The sequence below is a fragment of the Calonectris borealis genome, chromosome 2 (genome assembly GCF_964195595.1).
Source record: "Calonectris borealis chromosome 2, bCalBor7.hap1.2, whole genome shotgun sequence".
Taxonomy (NCBI): domain Eukaryota; kingdom Metazoa; phylum Chordata; class Aves; order Procellariiformes; family Procellariidae; genus Calonectris; species Calonectris borealis.
The window spans coordinates 13,439,958-13,463,762 of record NC_134313.1 but is presented as its reverse complement, the minus strand read 5'-3'; the positions used below and the strand labels follow the sequence as shown (position 1 = coordinate 13,463,762).

The window sequence follows — 23,805 nt, the reverse complement described above, 5'->3', positions numbered from 1 at the left end:
AAAATCTGTATTTTGAGTCAAAATGGATTTCTAGTCATCCTGTAATAAAAAAGTTGCTATAAATGTATTCACTGCACCACAAAAAATAAGCATTGTCCTATTTTCAAAGATTTATGAAGGAGACTTGGAGAGTGAATTTAATAACTTTGAGGACTGGGTGAAAACTTTCCAGCTCTTAAGAGGAAAATCTAATGACGAAGTTCATGCTGATTCTGAAGACAGAATAATAGGAAAATTTAAGGTGAGCTTTAATGTTGATTAACCGGGTAATAATTTAGAGGCTTTATGTTTTCATGCATATTTCAGGTATACCAAAGATGAAAGAAAAAGTCATTGGCTGTCTGTTGTAAATAGAATTATCTCTTTTATTGGATCTAGAGTCATATTTTTCCTTTCCCATTATCTGATAGATGAAAGCAGCATCCAGCACCAGGCGTTCACTGTTGTTTTGAAACAAGGAATTACAAAAAAGTTTTAAATCACAGAAGGGGAAGAAGAGATATATTATGTAGTCCAGATTCCGCGAATGCAACTTTATTACTGCACTGTCAATTACAGCACCTTGTATGTAATTTTCAGTAATTTAAATGGAGGCCCTTACAGCTACTCCAGTTGGAAGCAATTGCACAGCCTGATCCAGGGCACCATTAGGCAATCTGAAAATGTAGTTCAAAGCAGGAATAATGTTAGTAGGATTTCAGGCACTTTGTAGTTTAGAGGAACTGATTAAACTCATTGATACCTCAATTAGTTTGCAATGCAAATTTCTGTTCAAATTACTTGCTAGTTGCTTTCAGGCAGTATGAGCTACTCAGCAGCATGAGTCAATATTGGTTTATATGAGTTGTATTGTGGCTGCAGAAATACAGCTGGATTCCAGTCACACTGTTGTGAAACTAACCCAGTGGAATTACCAATTTGTAAATATACAGTTAAGGGCAAAATATTATTTTTAGAATATTAATACTAAGAAAACTAGATTTAGAACATCTGCAGGTGTTAGTCCTTTAAATAATAAAACAGAGAGCTAAGAGCATGCAAGTACTTCTTGCAATCATCTAGATGTGATCATAGTACCATTTTATAGAGCAAAGACATTTTAAAAGATGATGTTTAGAGCACTGAATCCTGTGTTCCCTTTGAGTGGTACCATAAAATGTGTTGTGTATATGTATGTGTTGCAGCGCAGGCTGCGTGAATGATGTTTTGTTTGTGTTCAAAGGGTTGTTTTTGTATTGCACTTGATCTGTTTTCGAGGGAGATAAAAGACGGTGTATTACCAGGGCTCCTTCTGCATTTACCCAAGTCCTGAGGATGGCAGCTTGCTGGACGGAGGGCAACCCCGCATCCTGCAAGGGATACCACCAAACTACTCCGTCAAAGTCCTCATCAGGGTTTATATTGTGGCAGTAAGTAGACAGATGTTCTTTTAACCCTGAAATAACTTGGACATTTCTTTTCAACCTCCAGTGTCTTTGCAGTGAAGTTTCTGAAAATCCTCATCTGTGCAGTAGAATTTTTTTTGGTCGTATTTCAGACAATGTTTCATGTTGTAGAAATGGGTGTTCAGAGTAGAAAATGTTACATATTCCTCGTGATAAATCACAAGACTGGAAAATCATTTTACTTCAAACTGAAAGAGCTAGAGACATAACTGACATAATATGGGCAACTTGTTCCAGCCACATTATGCAAATGCAGCCAGTTTTAATCTGTAGAGTTGTTTCAAAATGACACACATTCAAACAGAACTGCAGTAAGGGGGAAATGGCAGCATATTTTTTGAGGGCTGTGAATTGCATGTGGTAGATGTTGTGAATAAGTTACGGGGTGGAGAAAGAGGTAGAAATATAGAGGACAAGATGATGAGAGAGCGCGATGTGAGAAGTAAAAGAGGTAGAAGGAGCCAGTATTTCAGAGAAACAAGAGAGTTGCAGGTGATCTAAGAGAGGAAGAATGGCATGCAAAGAGACAATGGCAAGCAAAGAAGAGAAGAGAAGAATAGGAAGAGATTGCTTTATTTCCTGAATATAAAGACTTCCAAGCCACCTCGTAAATACAGTCTGAAGAGTTATTTTGCACTGTTCAAGGATCTGGGCCAATATTTTTGGGAACCCTTTCCTGAATCCTACATGCACTTGTGCAGCCAGCTTCTTCCTCAGCGTTGCCTCTCCTGCTCATCTCTTTTTCCATCTCAGTGGTGCGACAGCACTTACATCAGCTCCACCTTTGCAAACTCTCTTCTCCTCCAGATCATCTTTTCCCAGCAGCCCGCAAAGCTAAATGCCAAATTTTACATTACGAGGCAAGCAAAGTCCCTGCACTTCCAAAACACCCAGGACGGGGCAGGAATCCCACGGTCCTGTGTTGTGATCATGCTGCATTTAAGCACTCTTCTTGAGGACACAGTCTTTCTTCCTAACAGGCATTCAACCTCAGCCCAGCTGATCCAGATGGCAAGTCAGATCCCTACATTGTGCTGAGACTGGGCAACACAGAAATTAAAGACAGGGAAAACTACATCCCCAAGCAGCTAAACCCAGTATTTGGAAGGTCAGTGATGGTTTATTTTCTTATTCAGGTGTGATTTCAGCTTTATCACTTGCCACCACTATTGCTGTTACTATTACAAAGTGTTTGTTATATGCCGATTTCTGCCTGTTTGGATGTTTTGCAATTCTACTGGTTAAAATGTTGATAATTGGTGTCACCCTGTATGATTATAAATTATTTCATTTTCATACCAGTCAAAACACATCATGGAATGCAATCTGTGAGAGGTTTTGCAACATGATGCATGAGGGGAAATGAGGCAACAAATGATCTTGTCTGTGCAAATTAATGCAATTGTTAAGCTTAAAGTGAAACAAATATCAGCACAGTAAAGTGTGATTTCACAATCTTTGTTGCTATTTCAGGTTGAATAGAGTGCCAAATAAATCTCATAATTTTAAGACTAGAACAAAAAAAACTTGTTTTTTGAGCCTTCTGAATGGGGGAGCCAGAGGCAAGCTGTCAGTAAACATAAACTTTGTATTATCAGTGCTTTATACTTATTTATATTGTTAATGCTAATAGCTGTGGTTTTTTGCCAGTAAGTTTCCCTTTTTTAAGAAGATTGAAAATGTTTTGCATTGGGATGGAGTTATTCTATAAGAACATTAAGACAGAGAAAGTATACTACGTTGGACTGAAAGCCCCCTTGGCCAGGGTCCTGTCTGCAAAAGCAGAGACTTAAAGAAAAAAGTGTAAGGAGAAAAGACAAGAACAGAGTCGTCCCTCCATAGCATGCCATCTCAGTTTCTGTGATTTAAGCTCTTCCTTAATAGAGGTTGCAACTGAACCATCATTATGATAAACCATCAAGCACAGCTATTATAGATGCATGTAGATGGAATGGGAAATGGCCACTGTGTTTGTTTTAGACAAGGTTAGGAATGGGCTGTTCATTTGGATAGCCCTTGCTGCTGCTGCCAGTGGCAACACTGGGGTGACTGGACCAGCAGCAACTCCTTTGCAGAAGTAGCGTCAGTCATAGTAACCACCTCTCGTCATCCTGGAAGCCCTGGTCAGCATGGCATCATCGACCTCTAGCAATCCCAGACCATTCCCAAACCCCTTTCTCCTCCAAAAACTGCTCTGCTGTTGCTACAAAATTGACTTTGGCCACTTTGAGAAAAAGGACAAAACTCATCCTTCAGGAGTCAAAGCTCAGTTTTGCCTCTGCTTTGGAGAAATCTGGAGCCAGTGTTGTGCTGATGAGGATGTCCTGTCTTCCACTAATTTAAATTCACTTTTATATTTTCAGCTTCCCTAAACATCCCAACGACAATGATTCCTATCCCTGAAAAATGCACTGAGTGAAAAGAGAGTTCTGATCTTTGCTTTTTTGAGACTTGTTTAAAGCTTTTGCCCGACCATTTTGTTGGGTGCCCCCAGATTCCTGTATTCAATATTTAACCTGGAGCTTTTGGAAGAAAACAGAAAAGACTCAGATGTGCCTTTTGGGGGTTCTGAAAAGCGTGTGAGAACTCTTAGATACAACTTCATTAGGCTTGTAATTTCCATACTTCCACCTCTGTTGGATTCAGGATAAATCATTGCAGCTGACCAGCTCCGTCCCATTGCTCTCTCTACTGTAGGTAGAAACGATCTTAGAACTGTACAGGGGGTGGTAGAGAAGCAGGAGACAGGAAATACTTTTGCACTGTGTGTTTCCAGTATGTTCAGATATTTCATTGAAACAAAAACATTACCAAAAAACCCCACTGCTATTAGAAGAGACACTGTCCACACGTGGCTTGCACAGTATTCATTAACTTAGTCTTTTAGGCTTCAAAACTGATTTGACTGCACGTAGGTCTCAATTTTTGCTGTAGATCATTTGAAATCCAAGCTACATTCCCCAAGGATTCCTTGCTCACAGTCCTGATCTATGACCATGACTTCGTGGGAACAGATGATCTCATTGGAGAGACGAAAATTGATTTGGAAAATCGTTTCTACAGCAGGCATCGAGCTACCTGTGGATTACAAAGTCAATATGAAATGTAAGTACCTCTTCAGACAGCAACAGAGAGCAGCACACAGTAAATCACTTGACTTGAAGGAAAAATTCCAAATGTGGCTAAATATTATGCTTCCTCCAGCACAAAAGTGTCACAGGAGGGGTTTTAATTAAATTTCACCAAAGAGCTTAGCAGTGGCTTTGGGTAGCTGCCAGCCTCAGTAGGAAGGGGATTTTTTTAAATTAACAACGCTGTTTGTTCACCAAGTATTTTAGATAGTAAACAGCCTATGTATAATATACCTGCTTGATAAACTGCCTTTGGACAGGCATGAAGGGCAAATGGAAAAAAATCTGTCAGAGAAGTTATGACAGGGCTCTGCTCTGCTCTCCATTATTCAACTGCAACTGGAGTGATTGCAGGACGGCCGGTGGGACTGGTGTGGCACTGGGGGGAGCGGGAGCAGAGCGGGGCTGCTGGCATGGCCTCTGTAACAGCGGTGAGTCACAGGGCGGTGGTGCTGAGCTCCTGGTCCCTGTCATATGGCTGCACTCCCAAGGACGCTGTGCACAAAGATTAATTAATGCAGAGAAAGTCAAACTAAAATAACTCCATTGCCCTGGGGTGGGGCACTAACCTGGGAGATGTGGGTTTGGAGTTTTTCTCCTACGATTGTTTCTCTATTTTATCTACAAACAAAGGGTGGACAATGTAAAAAAGCAATCCAGGAGCACAGACCAAACCCCAAGACTTCTCTTGCCAGATCAGTCTCCAGTGTGAGATATTTCTTTATGTGCTTGTTCCAGGTCCCAGATAATCTCAGCTTCTCCTCTGCATGTGGGAGCTGCAGAACACTTCTCCTTAAAATGGGGGTAGAACATGTAGACTGGAATCCCTTAGGTAGAACAGGGAATGAGCTCTGGTCCTTTTCCTCTTGGGGAGCATGCCAATGCCTGGACTACTTTATCTAACCTGTGGGTAAGGCTGCCTCAGCTTCTCCTCTGTTTTACGAGAAAAGAGTGATTGGCCCCAGGACCTGAGCAGTAAGAAGTAGTGCTGGACAATTCAAAGGAAAAGTTTGGCTGAGCAGATGTCAGGACCACTGACCACGAAGTGAATCTCTGCATGGGAAGTCCTGATTTGCCAGTACGATTTGCTGAAGGGAAACATCACCCATTTCTTTTCACTCTCTGTTCCCTCCTTGCAGAGAGGGGTACAATGCGTGGAGAGATGCAACCAAGCCAAGCGAGATCCTCACTAAGCTGTGTAAGGACTACAGAATAAGTGGACCCTTCATGCGGCCAGGGGAGATACAAGTAGGAACAAAAGTCTTTAAGGGACAAACAGTCTTCACAGAAGATGAGAACGGTAATGAAGTAGTTCGTCATTCTTCAACTGCATTGTAGCAGTACCAAGAGGCTGCCCAAGCTGGGGCCCTGTTGTGCTATGCACTCTAAAGTCAGATTACTGGAATCTGTCTCTGCTTTGAAATACTCATATAGCTGTGGTGATGAAGGTTGTGTCTATATTAGCTATTACTGTAGCTTAATTGCAGAGAATCTGTAGGGTGAGACAGTTATTCCTGATGACCTGACATCCCCATGGTAGGTGTTGGGGGATTCTTTGGACTAGCTCCTGCCTGATCCCAAGGATGGGATGCCCAGGGTTGGTTGGAGTGCAGGGGACCCTCTTGGAACATGTGTTCTGGCTTAGTTTCATCTGAAAGGAGTGCAGCTTGCATGCTCTGAGATCCTTCCACACAGCAAATCAAGGAATGGGAAGTCAGGGAGAGTCTTTTAAATGCATTCCCTGTCTAAACTAAAACACTGGTATAGACAGAGCCAAGAAGTGAGAAGAAGGGGGAAGGGAAATACAGATGTGAAGTGAGTTACTCAAGGTCAGACAAGTCCTCTGTTTGACCACAGTTAGGTTCCAGGCCACTTACTTGCCAGGCCTACCTTACCTACTTGGCTTTCCTCTCTGTTGGTTTTTTTCTTCCTCTTCATCATTATCACTTTGACCGCTCTTCTGAAGCACGAACACAGTGTTGTGTAAATCCAGGTGTGTGGGGGGTCCATGAATCCAGAGGGCAGGACAGAACTTGCTTTCAGAGCTCCCAGATTAAAAAGAGGGCAAAGCTACCAGGAAGCTGAGTGTCCATCACACAGGGGTGGAGTGGGACAGAGCTATCAATGAAAGATGTCCGTGCCCATGGCAGGGGGTTGGATGAGATGATATTTGAAGGTCCCTTCCAACCCAAACCATTCTATGATTCAGTTTTATACTTAGCGTAAGGAAAAGAGGTGTGAGGATGGAGACTTTCAAGGGGGAACAAAAGGAGCTGATCTTGGAGACGGTAGTGGATGCTGTGGCAGTGTAGGGAAACCTCTACTCCCTTATCTGTGTTTATTCGTCTTTGAGCAAATTCCCCTTAACAGCTACAAAATATAGCTCACAGCTCGAGTGGAAGGCTGCTCAGGTAGGTTGAAAGGAGAAGAGTTGATCCATTTTTGGTTTCTTGGCCTGAAGGAGATTTATGACTCCAGTATTGCAGTTTGTTTTCCTCACTGGCAGATGACTGAGTGAGACTGCCAGCAACAGGATCTCTCGATCAAAATTATGGTTCACTAAAATGAGCTTCAGACAAACCAACATCAGGCAAGATGATGGAAACCAAAAGCAAGGAAATACAGAACCAGATGGCAAAATCCAAAGTACTTATGTACACAAGTTTTTCAACATATTATAAAGAAACAGTTTACAGCATGCAATCTTCTGCATGATCCTTACCCAGACCGCTGTTCTGACAAGTACATCTGGGTCCTTATTTCCCGCTGGGTTCCTGTGCTGGTCATCATTTGGGTCTATAAAACTAACAAAGACCACATATTTGAGCTATAGAGAAGTACTGAAAAGGGGGAGCAGTACCATTTCCACTTTACAGGTGGAGAAAATTATACTTGTGGGCCTTACATCCAGCTTTAAACTGCGAGGGAAAGAATAATTTAACTTTGCTCTAGGACCATAGAAGTTAGAATAGAATAGAATAGAATAGAAAAGAACAGAACAGAACAGAACAGAACAGAACAGAATAGAATAGAATAGAATAGAATAGAATAGAATAGAATAGAATAGTTCAGTTGGAAGGGACCTACAACAATCATCTAGTCCAACTGCCTGACCAGTCTAGGACTACCTGTAGCCAATGGGAAGAAATAAGCACCTTCAGAGGGTGAAAATAATCCTTAGAAAGGTGCGTGAGAGAGGATATGGGTTATCATGGGACAACCTGTCCTTGCTGGTGAGGCTGCCTGACTGAATAGCTCAGGCTAAAGACCTTGCTTTTAGCTGGCTAAAATTAGATGCAATACATCACATCTCAAACATGTCAGTGCACAAGAGACAACTACGACTCATAACCACAGGGTCATCCTTCCTCCCTCTCTGAGCTATTAGGAAGGGTTTAATACCTACTGTTTAAATCCCAAACCTTTTGTCTCCTACTAACAACTTAGAGATAGCAACACTATAGGAAAAGTGATAACTGTTTGCTGACAGAAAGAAGTTTTAACTTTCTTCTCACTTGGGTACTCCTCCACTAATCTAGGAGACGTGCCTCTTCAAAAGTCTGAGTTCCTTTTGTGTGGAGCCCACACAAAAAGGGAGGAAATGGCCTCAAGTTGCACCAGGGGAGGTTTAGATTGGACATTAGGAAAAATTTCTTTACTGAAAGAGTGGTCAGGCCTTGGAACAGGCTGCCCAGGGAAGTGGTTGAGTCACCATCCCTGGAAGTATTTAAAAGATGTGTAGATGTGGTGCTTAGGGACATGGTTTAATGGGTATGGTGGTGTTGGGTTGACGGTTGGACTTGATGATCTTAGAGGTCTTTTCCAACCTTAATGATTCTATGATTCTATGAAAGAGAAGCTCAACAGCTCAAAAGGCTTCCTCTGCTTTCCAATATCCACCCTACCTTCAATATTAGCACTGGTCCTTCCTTTAGGTGCTATTCTCCAGGGTCTCCCTTCCTCCAGTAGCCAAGCTAAGCTGGTTAGGAGGTGACATGTTTTTGCCCATGGACTTCAACCCTCTTCCTTTGAGGTGTGATTCAGTTCTCCAGGGGAGTCTTTGCTGTTGCCATCACAAGGCAAACTGAGGTGTAGATATAACTCCTAGTGCCTATTTACTGTCAGCTCCATCAAAATCCAAGTCTCCTTGTCTTTCATGAACCGTAGAAAAGCCTCACATTTGCAATTTTCTGTAAAAAGAGTAGTTCACAGGTTTCTTCTGTCTTCCTGTTAGGAACTGCTGCTGTAATAGTGAAATGATTCACTGTGTTTTATAGATAAACTACTGCCTAAGTGCTAATCTTCTAGTTACCCTGGTGGATACCCTTATTTACAAGAATTAAATGCATTTCAAGACCCTTCTTTACTTAGCTAGGACACATAAAACCTGCCTTTTAACTCAAGCAGATTTTTAATGACCAGCTTTAATAATTAATGGAACATATTACCAAGGGGTTCAACATTATAATTCAGCTCTCTTGGTTCTTTTTGTTTAACTCTTTCTTATAGAGGAGCCAGTTGAATCGTATGAACATCTCTCCTTAAAGGTTTTACGTGCTTGGGAAGAAATCCCTGGAGCTGGATGCAAACTGGTCCCAGAGCACATTGAGACTCGGCCACTCTACCATAAGGATAAGCCAGGCATGGAACAGGTAGAGCAGCTCAGAGATGGTGGTGATGGTAGACCCAAAGCAGTTTTCCTTTCCTCCAGTTACTGTGGTTTCTATTTGCCCAAATGTTGTACCATACATGAGACTTTGTACAGTATCAACCTGGAAATTGTCACACATGTATGTATACAGCCAGTTACCTAAATACACAGTAATCACACAAGGCGTGACTGCATATTTTCATTCTTTTAAATGCTTTAGTTTATTAAGTTAACACAAACTCTGCTTGTATTTGAGCTTCTTTTTTTTCCTTTCCTCACATACTATTTTTATGTGGATTTTACCTTGAATGTTCGAGCTCAATTCCAACTTCACCAAATTCCTGAGAGATTGATAGAATATGTGTATGAAAAAAATATTATATAGTAAGTTTATAGATGAAATCATAGTTATAGGATGGTGAGCTGGTCGGTGCTTATAGAGGAAGTGGTTTTGGATGTCAGAATTACATTTAAAACCTTTTAAAGTCTCTTTAAAATAGGGGTTACAGACATGTTTATCTCTTTGTTTTCAAGGGTCGTGTACAGATGTGGGTCGACATGTTTCCTAAAGATATGCCTCTGCCAGGACCTCCAGTGGACATTTCACCAAGAAAACCCAAAGGGTAATATTCTATGCTTTCCTCCCAGCACAGTTGCATTAGTCTTCAAAGACTGAGTCTTTCTTAAGTGTCTGGAAAGAACTGTAAAAAGAACTATCATAACAAACTTCTGTGATCCCGAGAAAAGTTTTCTTCGGTTCACATGACTTCAAGTCAAACGAGTTTGGTCTAGTTTGGTCTCCTCCATTAAACAGCTCAAAGAACTGTTGGTGATTTTTTCATCAAGGGCTATCACACACCTCTTTTGGAAAGATATCCCTTTTCCATATAGAGATTGCAGGTGGGTAGACGCAAGAGTCCCTTAAGAACTCTGATGTTATCATCCACTTGTTGAGCTGAAAGAAGTAATTCTGGTTTCACTGCCTCTTTCAGCTAGATAACTTACTTGACCCTGGCTGAAATCTTTAATCTGATGCAAAAGTATTACACCTATAGGATTTCCAGCACTTAATTCAAATATAAGATCAAGAAACACATAAATCAGCAACAGATAGGGGAGATACATTTGGAATAACCTTCTGTCAAATTTCACACAGATACTTATGCTGCTTTATATGCAACACTACACATAGTTCTTCAAGCTAATTGAATGTTTGTAAATGAAACACAAAAATGAGTTCTCAGCCCATCCTGTATCAGCTTTATTCTAATATTTTAGCAAGGCCTTTCCTGAGAATTTTATGTCTGAAACAGCATCAGGTACTATTCCTGTATTATTTATGTTTGAACAAGAAACAATGTAATAAAAACTTGTTTCTTTTCCTTTCCTTTTTCAAAAGCTAAGATTTGACAAAAATAAGAGTCTATGTACTTTTCAATTACTTTTTTCAGACCAGAACTTTCTATAAGGCTCTTTAACAACAAGCATTTTCCAATTGAAAAAGATTTAAAACTAATCATACCCACAAAACCAAATTGTTGCTGCCATTTTGTAGTCTACAAAAGCAGGGAAAAATATTGCCAAACCGTTAATTATGAGAAAGAAAATAAACATGCAAACATGAGTTACACATTTTGCTGAGAAATGCATATTTGTTGCAGCAAAACAGGCTCCAGGTTCCATAAGACTTCAAACACTTTGTGAAAACATTTCTTGTTGACAATCTTCGACTGAACAAGGAGCTGACAGAGCATTGCAGATAAAAGTTTCTTTGGCGAGTGCAGAGGCTTGGTTTTCATGGTCAACATCTGCTTAAGAGCTCCATGACCTAGGGTATCTGGTAACTTTGGGGGCAAACTATTTCACACCTGAGATTGAGCTTATTTCCAAGACAACACATGTCATAGCAGAAAAATCATATGTTGGTGTTCTTAAACATAGCTTGTTTTTTTTTTATTTTGCTGTTCATACAACGACTCAACGCATACCTAAATTTTTGAGTATCAATTTTTTATGTCACCTGCAACATCTGTACTTCAGTTCAAGCTTCTAGAACTTTGGATGGCCACCATGAATGTCTGTATATAGGGAGTGGAAAGGATGGGAAAGCTTTAATTCCTTTTACTGTTGCTTCTAAAGATGATTGCACTTGCTTAAATGAAAATTTCTCTAAACATTCCCTTTTAATGCACTGGATTGCACCAAATACAAAGTTTTTAGGCATTTCTTCTGAAAAGGACCTCCCAGGGAACTCTGGTTTTTATTAGCAAGCTGCTCACTGCTTTAGAGACTGCTCTGATGATGTTGTTCAGATCAACATTACTTTGTTTCACTGCAGCATTTTTGTGAAAAGAATTGAAAAGGAACAGGCACATAAAAAGCAAGGAATTTTCCATCCCTCCAAAGCTGGCAGTGACTCCGCTGTCATCCGGCATGCCCCAAGGGCTGAGAGGAGCCACCATCCCCACCCTATCACTAGACCCTTGTAAACAGAAGAGGCCTGAGGCTGATGCTATTTTAAGAGTTTAAGAGAAATACAACATTTCTCACTTTATAAAAGCATGATTTGATATGTCTGACCAGAGCTTGAGTATACACAGGGCTACTTTCTTTTCTTTTTCAGCTATGAACTGAGGGTAATAATCTGGAATACAGAGGATGTAATTCTAGAAGATGAAAATATCTTCACAGGGCAAAAATCAAGTGATATCTATGTAAAAGGGTAAGTTCTTCAGGACTTGTGTACAAAAGAACATGCAGTATTTCATTCAAAAATCAGACAAAAAATTATGTTGTGAGAATATCTGATAAGCTATTTCTGTGACCTTGGCACTTTGCTCTAAATGCCTGCCCAAATTACTCATCTATATTGGACACTGCTTCTTTTTTTTTTCACCCTCTTAAAATCAAGTGACTATAAAATGACACTGGTCGTTACTTCCCGCTCAGGCAGAGCTGGCACAAGAAGAGAACCAAGCCCACAGTTTAGCAAACAGGGGTCGAACACTTGCAGAACTTGTTCTGTAAGAGCTTACGCAGATGCAGAGAGGTTTGACATAATCCGGGAAAAGGTAATTATGACCACACTGGAAACAAGAAAGCAGGTGTTTGCCAGACTATTTCTATTAGAAATATTTTCTAACCTCATGTGGGGAGCATGTGTGGGTGAATGACCATGGTCATGCTGGGGAGAACATCACGTGGGCACTTTCTGCTCTCCATCTCTCCTTCCTGCTGCGGACAAAACATCTGTCACAGCTTCACAGATGTTACTGAGATAATCAGTAAACCATAGCACATATATAAAATGAAAAGAGAGAGAGTGAAAGGGGAGCTTGACACTCAAACCAGCTCTTTCCTGAGATTGTAGCAGGTTACTTCTTAAAATTACTTGCCTGTTTTGGAGTACTGCTTTGCACTTACTGCTTCTGAGCAGGCTTTGAATACAAGTACCGGGGGGGGGGGGAATTATGGCATAAGTGGCAGTAGGAAGTATTGGAAATCTCAGGTGCGAGACTGAGTCTTAGATTTCTTGCTGTGTTTCGGCTACTAGAGAGTGAGATTAATACGCTAATATGAATTGTGTCATTGTGGAGTCCTGGAAAAATCTGAATTTGTAGAGCACTAGGCATATGGAAAAACGAATTTCCCTAAAAAGCTGTTGCAGTATTGCCAATGACCAAATGCAAAGAGCAGGAGGCGGGAGTACTGGAACTGATGGAGCAGGGAAGGGAGGATGTTTTCCACTTTGCAGGTTCTGAAAAATCACGTGAACATAATAAGAAATCCAAAGTAAGCATAAGGACAGGGCAGTCTGGTAGCAGCTCTTACTCCTGTGTAGGGTATGTCTACATGCATTTTACCAGGGAAATTTGCTTTAGCTCTGACCAAGCTGTGTGGGGCACCAGGAGTGGTACCACTCTTTTGGAGCAGGTGATATTAGCCCAGGTGAAGCACGCACAAATACGACCGTATGGCCCCCAGTGTGCTGCAAGTGCAGTTATTGCACACACTGGCTGAGCAAACTTCCCCTTGCAGTTCCCTGAGAGAAGCTACTCTGAAATCACTGATGTTCATGCAGGTATATCGAACTTAGCAATAAACGAATGTGTTCAGAGCAGTGGCAGAGTAGCTCTGAGAGCACAAAATTGAGGAAATAAATAGGGAGCCAGCCTTTGTGTTGAGCTGTGTGATAACATGAGGCCATGACTATCAATGCCAGAGCAGTCTGACAGGGAAGTGGATAACTTTTTGTTTCTGTGCCTTAATGATGAAGACAAAAATCTCATTATGTTCAGACACCGCACGTGGCACTGCGTCTGTCACCAGGCATGGATTTGCACTGGGGGCAGTGCCATGCTTGGGATTGTTATTGTTTTTCCCAATTACTTTTTGAAATAATGAGGCTTGCAGGGGAAAAGCCACTCTTTGGATGCAGTGCAAAAATGCTAATCTCGACTCAAGCTGTGATAAATCATCTGCAGAACTAAACCATACCTAGCTGGATCATTACCTCAGTGGAACTATTCAGAAGAGAATATTATGTTTAGGAAAGTGTTGTCCTTTTGTAACAAGGCATTGCATATCAGATGTTGTGCACACTGCGACAGAAATCAAGAGGAAGTCACAAGAAAAAAGAGGGAGACTTGTTTGTTTATTTATGGCGTATTTATACCCCCCAAACCACAACTGCAAATGGTTTAGACTCTAATACTGAGCACTTAAATCAGTCGTGGGACATTGACACAGAGTTTATTAGTGTGGCACAACATGAATACAGGTTGAATACAGGATAAATGAATGATGCTGTCTTTGCCAGTCCCAAACAAGACAGACGTCTTGGCCAATAGTGAATGGTCAGCTGGTGTTTTGGGGTCTGATCTAAATAAAAATCATGTTCTCACTCTCAAATTTTGATCATCACTGGCCACTGCTGCAGCCTGTGCATGGCTCAGAGGTAGCTGAGATCCCCGAGCCAGGACTGTCCCTGCGTGTCTCAGTCCTGAACGGTGTGTTACCTCCTACTGGTTAGGGAGGAGTTAGTAAATGATCATGCCTGTAACCAAATAACGACAACCACAACTCCAGCTCCCCCGCTGACAGCAGCGTATTCCACTATGTGATTGCCATAGGTGGATGAAGGGCCTGGAAGAGGACAAGCAGGAGACAGACGTACATTACAACTCCTTGACAGGAGAAGGAAACTTCAACTGGCGCTTTGTGTTCCCATTCTACTATCTCCCAGCAGAGAAACAAATGGTGGTTAGTAAAAGAGAAAACATATTTTCCTTGGAAAAGACAGAGCGCAAAATACCTGCTGAACTGGTGCTTCAGGTGTGGGACTTTGAAAGACTCTCTTCAGATGATTTCTTGGGTAAGTATGCAATGGATCTGTCTGAACTTCCCCCGAGGTCTTGCCAAACCTGTATTTTATAGAAACATGTACAAAGAGGTGTTTGAGCCCTAACTTTTGCTTGTCTTTCTCTGAAGTACCACGTTGCAAACTTACACGTTTCTTGGAGAGGGAACATTTAGGAACGCAGATGAGACGATGCCAGGGCAATACAAATGAATGGCTTACGGTACAGAGAGATCCCTGCCTATGAAGCTTGGGCCCAAGCTGCTGCATTGCTCCATGTATCTTACCTGGAAGCTGCTGTTTGAATGCATTCATATCTGTCTGGTTTCTGAGCGTTGTCACGTTACTTCTCCCTCCAGGCACTCTTGAATTGAACCTGAATGGGTTCCCTCGAGCAGCAAAGACAGCCAAGAGCTGTGACCTAGGCATGGTTGTGGCAGCAAGTGAAGAAAACAAGATCTCCATATTTCAGCAGAAGCGTGTCAGAGGCTGGTGGCCTTTCATCAAGGCTGGGGAGCTCACGGTAGGCAGCTCACTACAGATGAACAGCTTTTCTCTGGGGCTGATATGCTCTGCTGAGATCGTGAGACAGACAGGTGCTAATTTTGAAGAACAACCACCACTGGCAAAGCATAGGACTCCTCCAAATGCTTCAGTGGTCCCCCATCGATTTGGTTCAGATAATCCCAGGCAACCAGACACTTTGTACTTTTTCTTTGCTTTCTTCCACTGCTCATCTTCCAGCACACTGGATGGGTATAGTGGAAAATCAGGTGTTTCCAGCCAACTTTATGTCAGCTGAGGAAATCCTGGGAGGAATCTCACCTGCTTATTTATTTCTTTTCTATTTATTTCTCACTTCAACCAGGCTGAAGGAGCTGATTTTGGAGTCTACCATTATTCTCCTTGCTAGTGACACATCTCAAGTAGAAAGAGCACAGTCCCCTCTTCCTGTTGAAGGTGCTCACTAAGCGAGTATACAATTGGTACAAAGGAATGCAAAGGACAATGACACCTTCCCCCAAACTCTACAAGACTTGTTATGTTAGAAGTATCATCCTAAGAAGAACATAAAAGCTGCCACAGAAATTTTCATTTGCCTGAAGCCTCTAGCAGGGTGTAAATCTCACTCAGTGCATACCTAGCCATTTACCTCAGTTTTCTGCTGCAGCTTCTCTTCATAATGTTGTAGTGCTTTCTGTGTATAATCTGGAGCTGTACTGAAATCCTCAGTGTTTAACACAACTTCTCCATTTTCTCTGTCTTTAAGGCTCCTTTGTACTGTTACAACAGTATAGGGATCCTCAGTGTAAATGAAAGACAGCTCTGCTCCTCGGTTTCCCAGGTGGAGTGCATGTATCTAGACATGAAGTATATCCCAATAGCTAACTCTGCATATGGTCCTTGGGGCATGTCTACATGAAACAGAGCATGAAGCAGCGTAAGCTAGTGAAGGAAAACCCGAGCTGATGTGCTCACATGGCCACAGAGCACTTTGAGAGCTTGGACCTGAACCTGGACATCCCTGCAGCCCAGTTCTGGGATTAGTGTGGTTGGAGTCTTTTTAGGTCCATCCAGATCCCTGTGAGGACACAGACCAAGAGCTATAAGCTACCTCCCTGTAGTATAGCCCTCTACAATTCACCTGTTTTGGCCCTTTCTTAGGGGATTTCCGTCGCCCTCTAGACTTTCATTGACTCTCCAAGGGTTTTCCTAAACCTCACCTTTCCTTCATACTTCTCTCCCTTCCAGCAAGAAGAATGCTTTAATAAAAAGTGCCATCTACAAGTTCATTGCCTTCTTTTGATTGAAGGTGACTGTGTACTTTCCACGGATTTAGCGAACGGACTCCACTTGCAAATCCCTGCTTTACCTCCATTTTCTCAACTCTCAGACAATTGATTCTCTTTGTTCCAGTTCACTTTCATCTCTTGATCCCCTTGTCTTCCACATTGATCCCTTTTGTCTGCATCCTTCTTTCAGCCCAGTTCTGTGCTGAATCCCAACCACTGGCCGTAGATTAACACTTTAGTTTTTGTTATCCACAAAGGTATGGGGTAGGAAAATAAGAAATACATTAAAAGCTATTTGTCTGTTTTTCATCCATTACAGATTTTATGAAGCTGATCTGATTTACCCACTCTTAATTGTTACTGGAATCTTTAAATTTCTGAAAACGCCTTTTTTTTTTTTTCCTTTGGCCTAATTAAATCTATAGTGGAGATAGTACTGAAGAATGTACCTGAATAAACAGGTAGAGAAAAGAGAGAACATCTCTGTAACATAACACAGACAGAATTATCAACAGATTTGTTGTTGTGAGTACACAGGAAAAATAAATATTTAACCCATATTTAGGAAGCTCTAACTTCTATAGCAGAAGTTACAGTTGATACTAAGAGTCCAAATAACTCAGATTATACATTTCTACTACAAGGTGTAGCAGACGATCTTTTTTAAGTGCTAATATTTTATGGTCACTCAACAAGCTTTAATGGCTTGTCACAATGAAAACAAGCAGTAAACCAGCAGTTATATTCCATTATGACTTTTCTGAATTCTAGAAATTATCAGTAAGTTGGTGCTGAACAAAGCTGTCCTTTTGTCACAGCTCTGAGTATCATCTTCTGGCCATCCATGAAGAAAATGGACTCTGAATCCACCTATAGACCCCTATTCTTTTAGTCTGAATGGAGCTACATGACATTTTCTGCACACAGATCTCATTTCTAGCCATCTTCCTTTAGCAAGCTGAGACCCCACAGCTCAACTGCTCCAGCACTTGTGACTGGCTGAATTTCCCCCCACTGATGAACTGCACCTTGTCCAAACCAGCAGCACAGCTTCCAGCTTGGCTGTTCAGGTCTGCCGGCATGCGTGCTAGGTAGAAGACAGGTCTGCTCAGATGAATTATGTTGTAATTTAGGAAGCAGAAAATATATTTATGGGTCTGGAAGAAAACACACTACCTCTCTTTCCTCATGGTCCTTGAGCATATGTCAGGAGTTTGGTGCTTGGGTTTTCCTTTGTGCTTTCTCTTTAGCTGCAAAAACTTTATCTTATTTTCTTTAATCAAATTCCTTCACCCTCAGCTGGTTTCATAATTTCTCCACAAGCTGAATCCTGCTGTGATTTAATTATAATAACCCAGGACTGGCTGCTTATGTATCATCTCTCTGATCCAGGGCAAAGTGGAAGCTGAGTTTCACTTAGTCACAGCAGAAGAAGCTGAGAAGAATCCCGTAGGCAAAGCTCGAAAGGAGCCTGAGCCCTTGGAAAAACCTAAGTGAGTAGGAGCATATTCATTAAACAAGCTGGGGCAGGGGCATTCAGCAGGAGACGGGGAAGAGCAGGTCTCCTTGCTCCTCTCCTGGCTTTTCTCCTCCTTCCTGCTGTAATCTTGAGCAAACCATTTGGCTCCCTCGGGACGGGGCTGGCTACCAGCACTCGTAGCTGGCAGTACCCTCCAGGTTAGCTGAAATGCTTTCCTCTGGAAGCCGAAATAAATCTGCCCATTGTCCTCAACTGTAGTTCACACATGGGTTCATTCCAAGCTGATCTGGCACGTGATAACCTCTTAAACCATCATAACTTTAGCATGGATGGATGATATTTATTATATCAAGAGGATAACTATAAGCCATTAATATTTAAGTGCTTTAAAATGAATGTATGAAATATTTCCTTTGTCCAGTTTTTTTTTTAATATGACCATTAAGAGACAGAGTCTTAGTATTAAGAAACAAGAATTTTGGATATCAGGAAAATTTTCTTCACCAAAAAGGGTTATCAAGCACTGGAACAGGCTGCCCAGGGAAGTGGTTGAGTCACCATCCCTGGAGGTATTTAAAAGATGCGTAGACGTGGCTCTTTGGGACATGGTTTAGTGGTGGACTTGGTAGTGTTAGGTTTACGGTTGGACTCCATGATCTTAAGGGTCTTTTCCAACCTAAAAGATTTTGTGATTCCATGATTCTATGATTCTAAGAATTATCTGCACACATTTAAAGGTGTCTTAGTTGCTACATATCTATGGAGAACTGACCTCTGCATACATCTAGTTATTTTTGCATAAATTAACCACTTGCAGATAAAGGCACATAAAACATGAAAATCAAGTCATAAAGGAATGACACAACTTCAACAAATCTATCTCTAATTTTTTTTGTACTTCATAATCAAAGAATGAAGATGCTTGTTTTTCATCATAAGACTTTTTAATGAGGATATTTAAAGTGGTTTAGCAAAGGCAGATGATCTAGAAGGAGCATTTTATCTTTCAGTATTTGACACATTAACAAAATATTATCAGCTGAGATTTTTGCATTCAAAAAAATGTACTTCTATTTTGGCTCAGGTACTTTGTTCTACTAAAGTAATGAGCTAGATTAAAAAAAAAAAGAGAGAGAGAAATTGATATTATATTTCCTGTTACCAAAGCTTCTAAAAATCAGTTGCTAATCATAATGATAATCATTGCACATTCTGTTTAATTTCATTAATTTGATATATATCTCAGGATAAACATGAAAAAGGAGAAAACAGCATAAATGTGGAATTGCCAATACCCCTACAAAAGGTATAAATTTAGCCTGAAAATTAGAGGTATCAGAAACTTGTGGAAAATTAGCCTTGGAAAGACTTTAATCAATCATTTCACCCAACATCTTTACCAAAAGGCAGGATGATCTATGCCTGACATATGTCTGTCTGAAAGATTCCCCTAAAGCACTGACAGAGAAGAGAGGACTGGGATAGCTCTGAGATACGTCTGGTGGGAAGCAATCAGCCTAGGCAGTTTTAAGAGGGAGCGTAGTGTGTAATAGGAAGATTACATGTCCAGAAGGTTGTCAACAGGATGCGCAAAGGCACCCCCTCATTTTCCGCTCTTTTTTTCAGGCCCAGCCCATGCACCCCAGGCAGCCTGGGGCTCCAGGGCTCCAAGCGTTTTCACCTCACGGGCATTTTATCCGCAAAATGTGCTTTTGGACCAAAAGGTTGTTACTAGCCTGGTGGCCCCTTTTCTGCTGCACAGCCAGCCTGGAGGTGTTTTGACCCAGAAGCTACAAAATCAGAGTCTTCCTTCAGATCTTGCACTGAGTAATTAGAGAGGCTTCACATCTAGGTTTTTATGATGAAATACACAGCCAACACATGGCTCAACCCAGTTTTACTCTTAATTGAGATGTATGTCTCAATTAAATTTAAATTAGGGTGGGTCTAGTCTCACTTGACATTACCCACCTCAAAGCCATTCAGGCTCCTTTTGTAGCTGCTCACCTACAGGTGGGTGAATCATCCCATTTACCTAACACACGTATCTTAAGATGGGAGCTGGGGAAAGAGATGATTTGTCCTCCAGAAGGTCCTTCCTCTCCACATACAGACAGCCCACATGACTGACCAGGCTGGGCATCTAAGTTTTAAAGTTAAGCAAAATAAATCCTAAGGTTACTAAAGCAATATCAGCATGTGGATAGTAAATACTATTTTAGCTAGACAATCACTTACTAGAAAGAAAGTAGACTCATAGCTGAAGACATTGCGTGCCTCAGTTCCATAAAGTTTACCAGCTCAATGCCCCTGAGTGATGGAATATGTGGTTCATACGTGCAGAGTAGTCAAAATCAACTGAGAGATAACAGATAACTGTTTCCGCACTTCAAATGAGTTCTCTTCAGGAGGAAGTGGATCTCAAGGAGTTTTGTGTCAGGACCTCCATATCTCTATGCCGGTACTGTAGGTTCACTTTTTTTTTTGCTAATCATGTAGGCTCACACAGAGAAGCAGAGAAATTTTCAGATTGTTTTGCGTGATTAAGTTTTTAAATTAATAAACAAAATTTCAAAACCAAAATTACCTTCTAGGAGCTACTAGACAGTAGCAGACTCTTTAATGTACCAGAGCAAAGGTGGACAAACATGAAATGTGTGGGAACTAGAGAGAAACATGCAAATGAGAAATAAGGTGCAGTGAATGTAATTTCCTGCTGGCCAAAGCACCATGAGGTTATCTGTCTCTTCATCTCTGCCAATCAAGACAGGATGTTTTTCCGGATACACTCTATTATAACAAATACACTGCTGTAACTGGTACTGAATTCTATTGCCTGCACTGCAAAGAAAACAAATGAGCAAGAGTCTGGCTTTTTTCCTATCTTTAAAGGTTATGAAAAGCCCTTAGTTCTTAGTTGGAACATGCAGGTTAATGGTTTTGTTACTCAAGTCTGTGATTCAGTATGTTTTACTCTTCAGAGTATCCATTTTTTAATAATTCCTTTTAACCTTGGAGGGTTTATTTGTTGATTTATTTCTGAGACATTTCCACCTCAGTATAAAACACAGTCTTTAATTAAAAGATATTCAGTTGGTCTTTTAGATTTACAGACTAGCTGTCACATTGGCATTCACTTCCACATGCTGAATGCTGAATTCTCCAGATGACTAAGACATTGCTTAAATTCCCTAAACAGCTTTCTGGAGTGAGACATGGCCGTTACTTTTTGTGACCCTCATTCTTAGTGTCATTCTCCTTACTGCTGCACCATCTGCACAATTACAGTGATATTGGATAAGAAAGACAACCTGCACCCAATTTTGCAGGTGGTATGTTGCTCCACACCACCGTACTCTGCAGGTCATTCCATCATGCAAAGCTGACAGATGTTGCCTCAGCTCATTGCAGGAGTAGGGCTGTTGAAGTCAGAGGCATAGTGACCTCCCAAGCTGGGTGGCGTGCCAGAGGAGAGACTACACCAACATTTTTCCTAGGGAGAACATTGTTTTCCTCTCTGTATGCAGCCAGTTTTGCTGTACACTGTGAGGAAACTCCTGGTTATGGAGGAGAATACGACATGCGGCAGCATTTGGAAAAAACTTAGGATTGTGGAGTGCAGATATTCTGCACCAGAAGAAGGTGGCTCTTCTTTATGTCCCCAGGCAAACTACCTAGATTTCAGGTTTCATCTCATCTCCTGTTTTCAGGAGGCCTGTTTTAAATTTCCTTCTGAAAATATGCCGTTTTGGGCCGTATACGAGGCCTGAGTTGGCTCTGCCTGTTATGGCACTGTGATCATCACTGAGCAATCAGATTTTTTGTAGTGGCTCATTACTCCTTTTGCAATGCTAAATTCCTTGCAGTGATTAGAAAGCTTTTGTACTCAAGTTCAAGATGTCTGCATTTCTTCTTTAGAATTCATCATGATCTTGTCTGTAATTTTGAACTCTGTACCTTGCCTTAAATTGGAGTAGTTATGAAATGTGAACTGGAATTTCATTCCGAGTGTATGTGGAGCTTGGGCTTGGGAACAGATGGAAGAAGAGTGACCCAATAGTATGCGAAACTCATTAGGAGCTTAGGAAGTTCCTAAACTCTTTCGTGAGTTCCCAGGAGCTAAAGGTCATTTTTAGACTAAAATACATACTTAGCAGTGGGGTAGCTTTGGAAATACCTGGATCTGCCTTTACAAAAGTTTTTCTCTTTTTCTTTCTTTCCCTTTAGCCGACCGGACACATCCTTCTCTTGGTTTGTAAATCCTTTCAAGTGTTTGTATCACCTGATCTGGAGAAATTACAAGAAGTACATCATCATCGGCATAATTCTGCTTATTCTTGTTGTCTTCTTGGTGCTCTTCATCTACACACTGCCAGGTGCGATCAGTCATAGGATAGTTGTAGGATGAGCATAGGTTATAGCTCTCATTGTGACTAATCATATACAAACACTTCAGTTAAAAATAAAAGTCAGGCATACAGAATTAATCAACCTGAAACTCATATCATTCTTTGTAAAAAGAAAACAACTATTCGTATCAGAAACTGGAGCTCTCTTAGAATATTTTAACATCATCTTTGGCTGCCCATTCAGACCCAGCCTTAATGTACCTTATCATTAACATAGTGCTGCAGCTTTATTGACAATGAAAGTTTGATTCTGCACCTAAAACTGAGTTTGAAAGTAAATTTCTTAATGCTATACAGAAACTGATTTGTCAGTCAAGTATTTATTATTACAGACAAATTATTAAATATTAAGAGCAAAAACTGTACACAAAGATAAATATATAGTTCAGTCTTTGCATAGTTTTGTAATTAATTATTTAAACTGTTTTTCAATGACCTTATAATGGCATGATTATTTTGAGATAAAAGGTTTATTAAAAAAAAAAAACTAAGGTTAAATTGTCTCATTTGGTGTCATGTGCAGAATTCATCCTGCACCTCTCAGTAGGAGCTCTGTGCTCTATAAAGACATCTCACACACTTATAAATGAGGTAAGTGTCGGTGACAGGGGGAGATAGAAGTAGAGATGGAAAGAACTCTTTTCAGCTGCAGTTTGAAAGTGCTGGAGGTCACTGGAGGAGAGGGATCAGAAAGATGAAGACTCAGCCACAGGCACTGCGGTAGCAAATGATCCTTGTAAAGGAGAGGGAACAGGGAGAATCCTGCTGCTTGACAAGGAGAGGGAAAGAGGAATGGAGAAGAGAATGGCTGCAGAGAGGAGCAAATCATGGAGGATTAAAGAAAACAAGGAATAAAACCTTATACAGTTGTCAATGTGAAAATCCTCATCTTAATACAGAAAGTGCTGCAGCCTGTGTCATGCACAAGGCAAGGCTTGATAACTTAATGACCCCACTCGGCCTTAAAATGAGTGATTATGAATTTGAAGTAGCTATAGAAATCTCCTGTAGTCTCATCCATGGTTAAACATGTTGTAGAGGTGACCTCTGAGAAAATACTTTCCGTCATGCTCTGGTCATACAAAGTGTGAGCATCCTTTACAAATTTTAAAGTATCAAAAGGCAAGAAAAAGAAACCCTACAAATGCTGATAATTCTGCCAAACTCAGGGTGCAGGAATAGAAATGTAGACATCTGCATCATTCTGAGAGGCCACTTCTATGGGAAACTTGTGTGGTACTGCTTGTACCTGGCCTGTTAAGGCTGTGCAATGAGCCTCTCTGTTCCCCTCTGGCCTACAACACAGGTAATTGCATTATTCTGAAAAATGGATGTCAGTGAAACTTCCACAGAGAAAATATTTTACATTTAAAAAGCATTTTAGAGGCTTATTTTGGATGGGATGAATTGCTCTAAAAGTGTCTCTTCCTCATTCCACTGATGATAGAGGCAGATGGCTTAACGGCAGGCTGAAAGCAGCCCATCCCCACCCCATCCAGCAGATTGTGACTCAGTATTTCTTCTAAATTTCATGGTC

At 41.0% G+C, this 23,805-nt stretch overlaps 1 protein-coding gene across 1 annotated transcript in view; it reads left to right on the top strand.

The window, feature by feature from the left end:
- The window catches only part of FER1L6 (fer-1 like family member 6), a 71,166-nt gene extending 48,423 nt beyond the window's left edge, over positions 1-22,743 (top strand). Inside the window, exons 30-41 of the mRNA XM_075144527.1 lie at positions 110-241; positions 1,284-1,409; positions 2,426-2,553; positions 4,380-4,550; positions 5,716-5,876; positions 9,086-9,228; positions 9,762-9,850; positions 11,851-11,949; positions 14,360-14,601; positions 14,946-15,109; positions 17,772-17,872; positions 22,087-22,743. Of these exons, the coding sequence (XP_075000628.1) occupies positions 110-241; positions 1,284-1,409; positions 2,426-2,553; positions 4,380-4,550; positions 5,716-5,876; positions 9,086-9,228; positions 9,762-9,850; positions 11,851-11,949; positions 14,360-14,601; positions 14,946-15,109; positions 17,772-17,872; positions 22,087-22,267 (1,737 nt within the window). The 3' untranslated portion in view covers positions 22,268-22,743. The remainder of the gene's footprint in view (positions 1-109; positions 242-1,283; positions 1,410-2,425; positions 2,554-4,379; positions 4,551-5,715; positions 5,877-9,085; positions 9,229-9,761; positions 9,851-11,850; positions 11,950-14,359; positions 14,602-14,945; positions 15,110-17,771; positions 17,873-22,086) is intronic.
- The last annotated feature ends 1,062 nt before the right edge of the window (positions 22,744-23,805 follow it).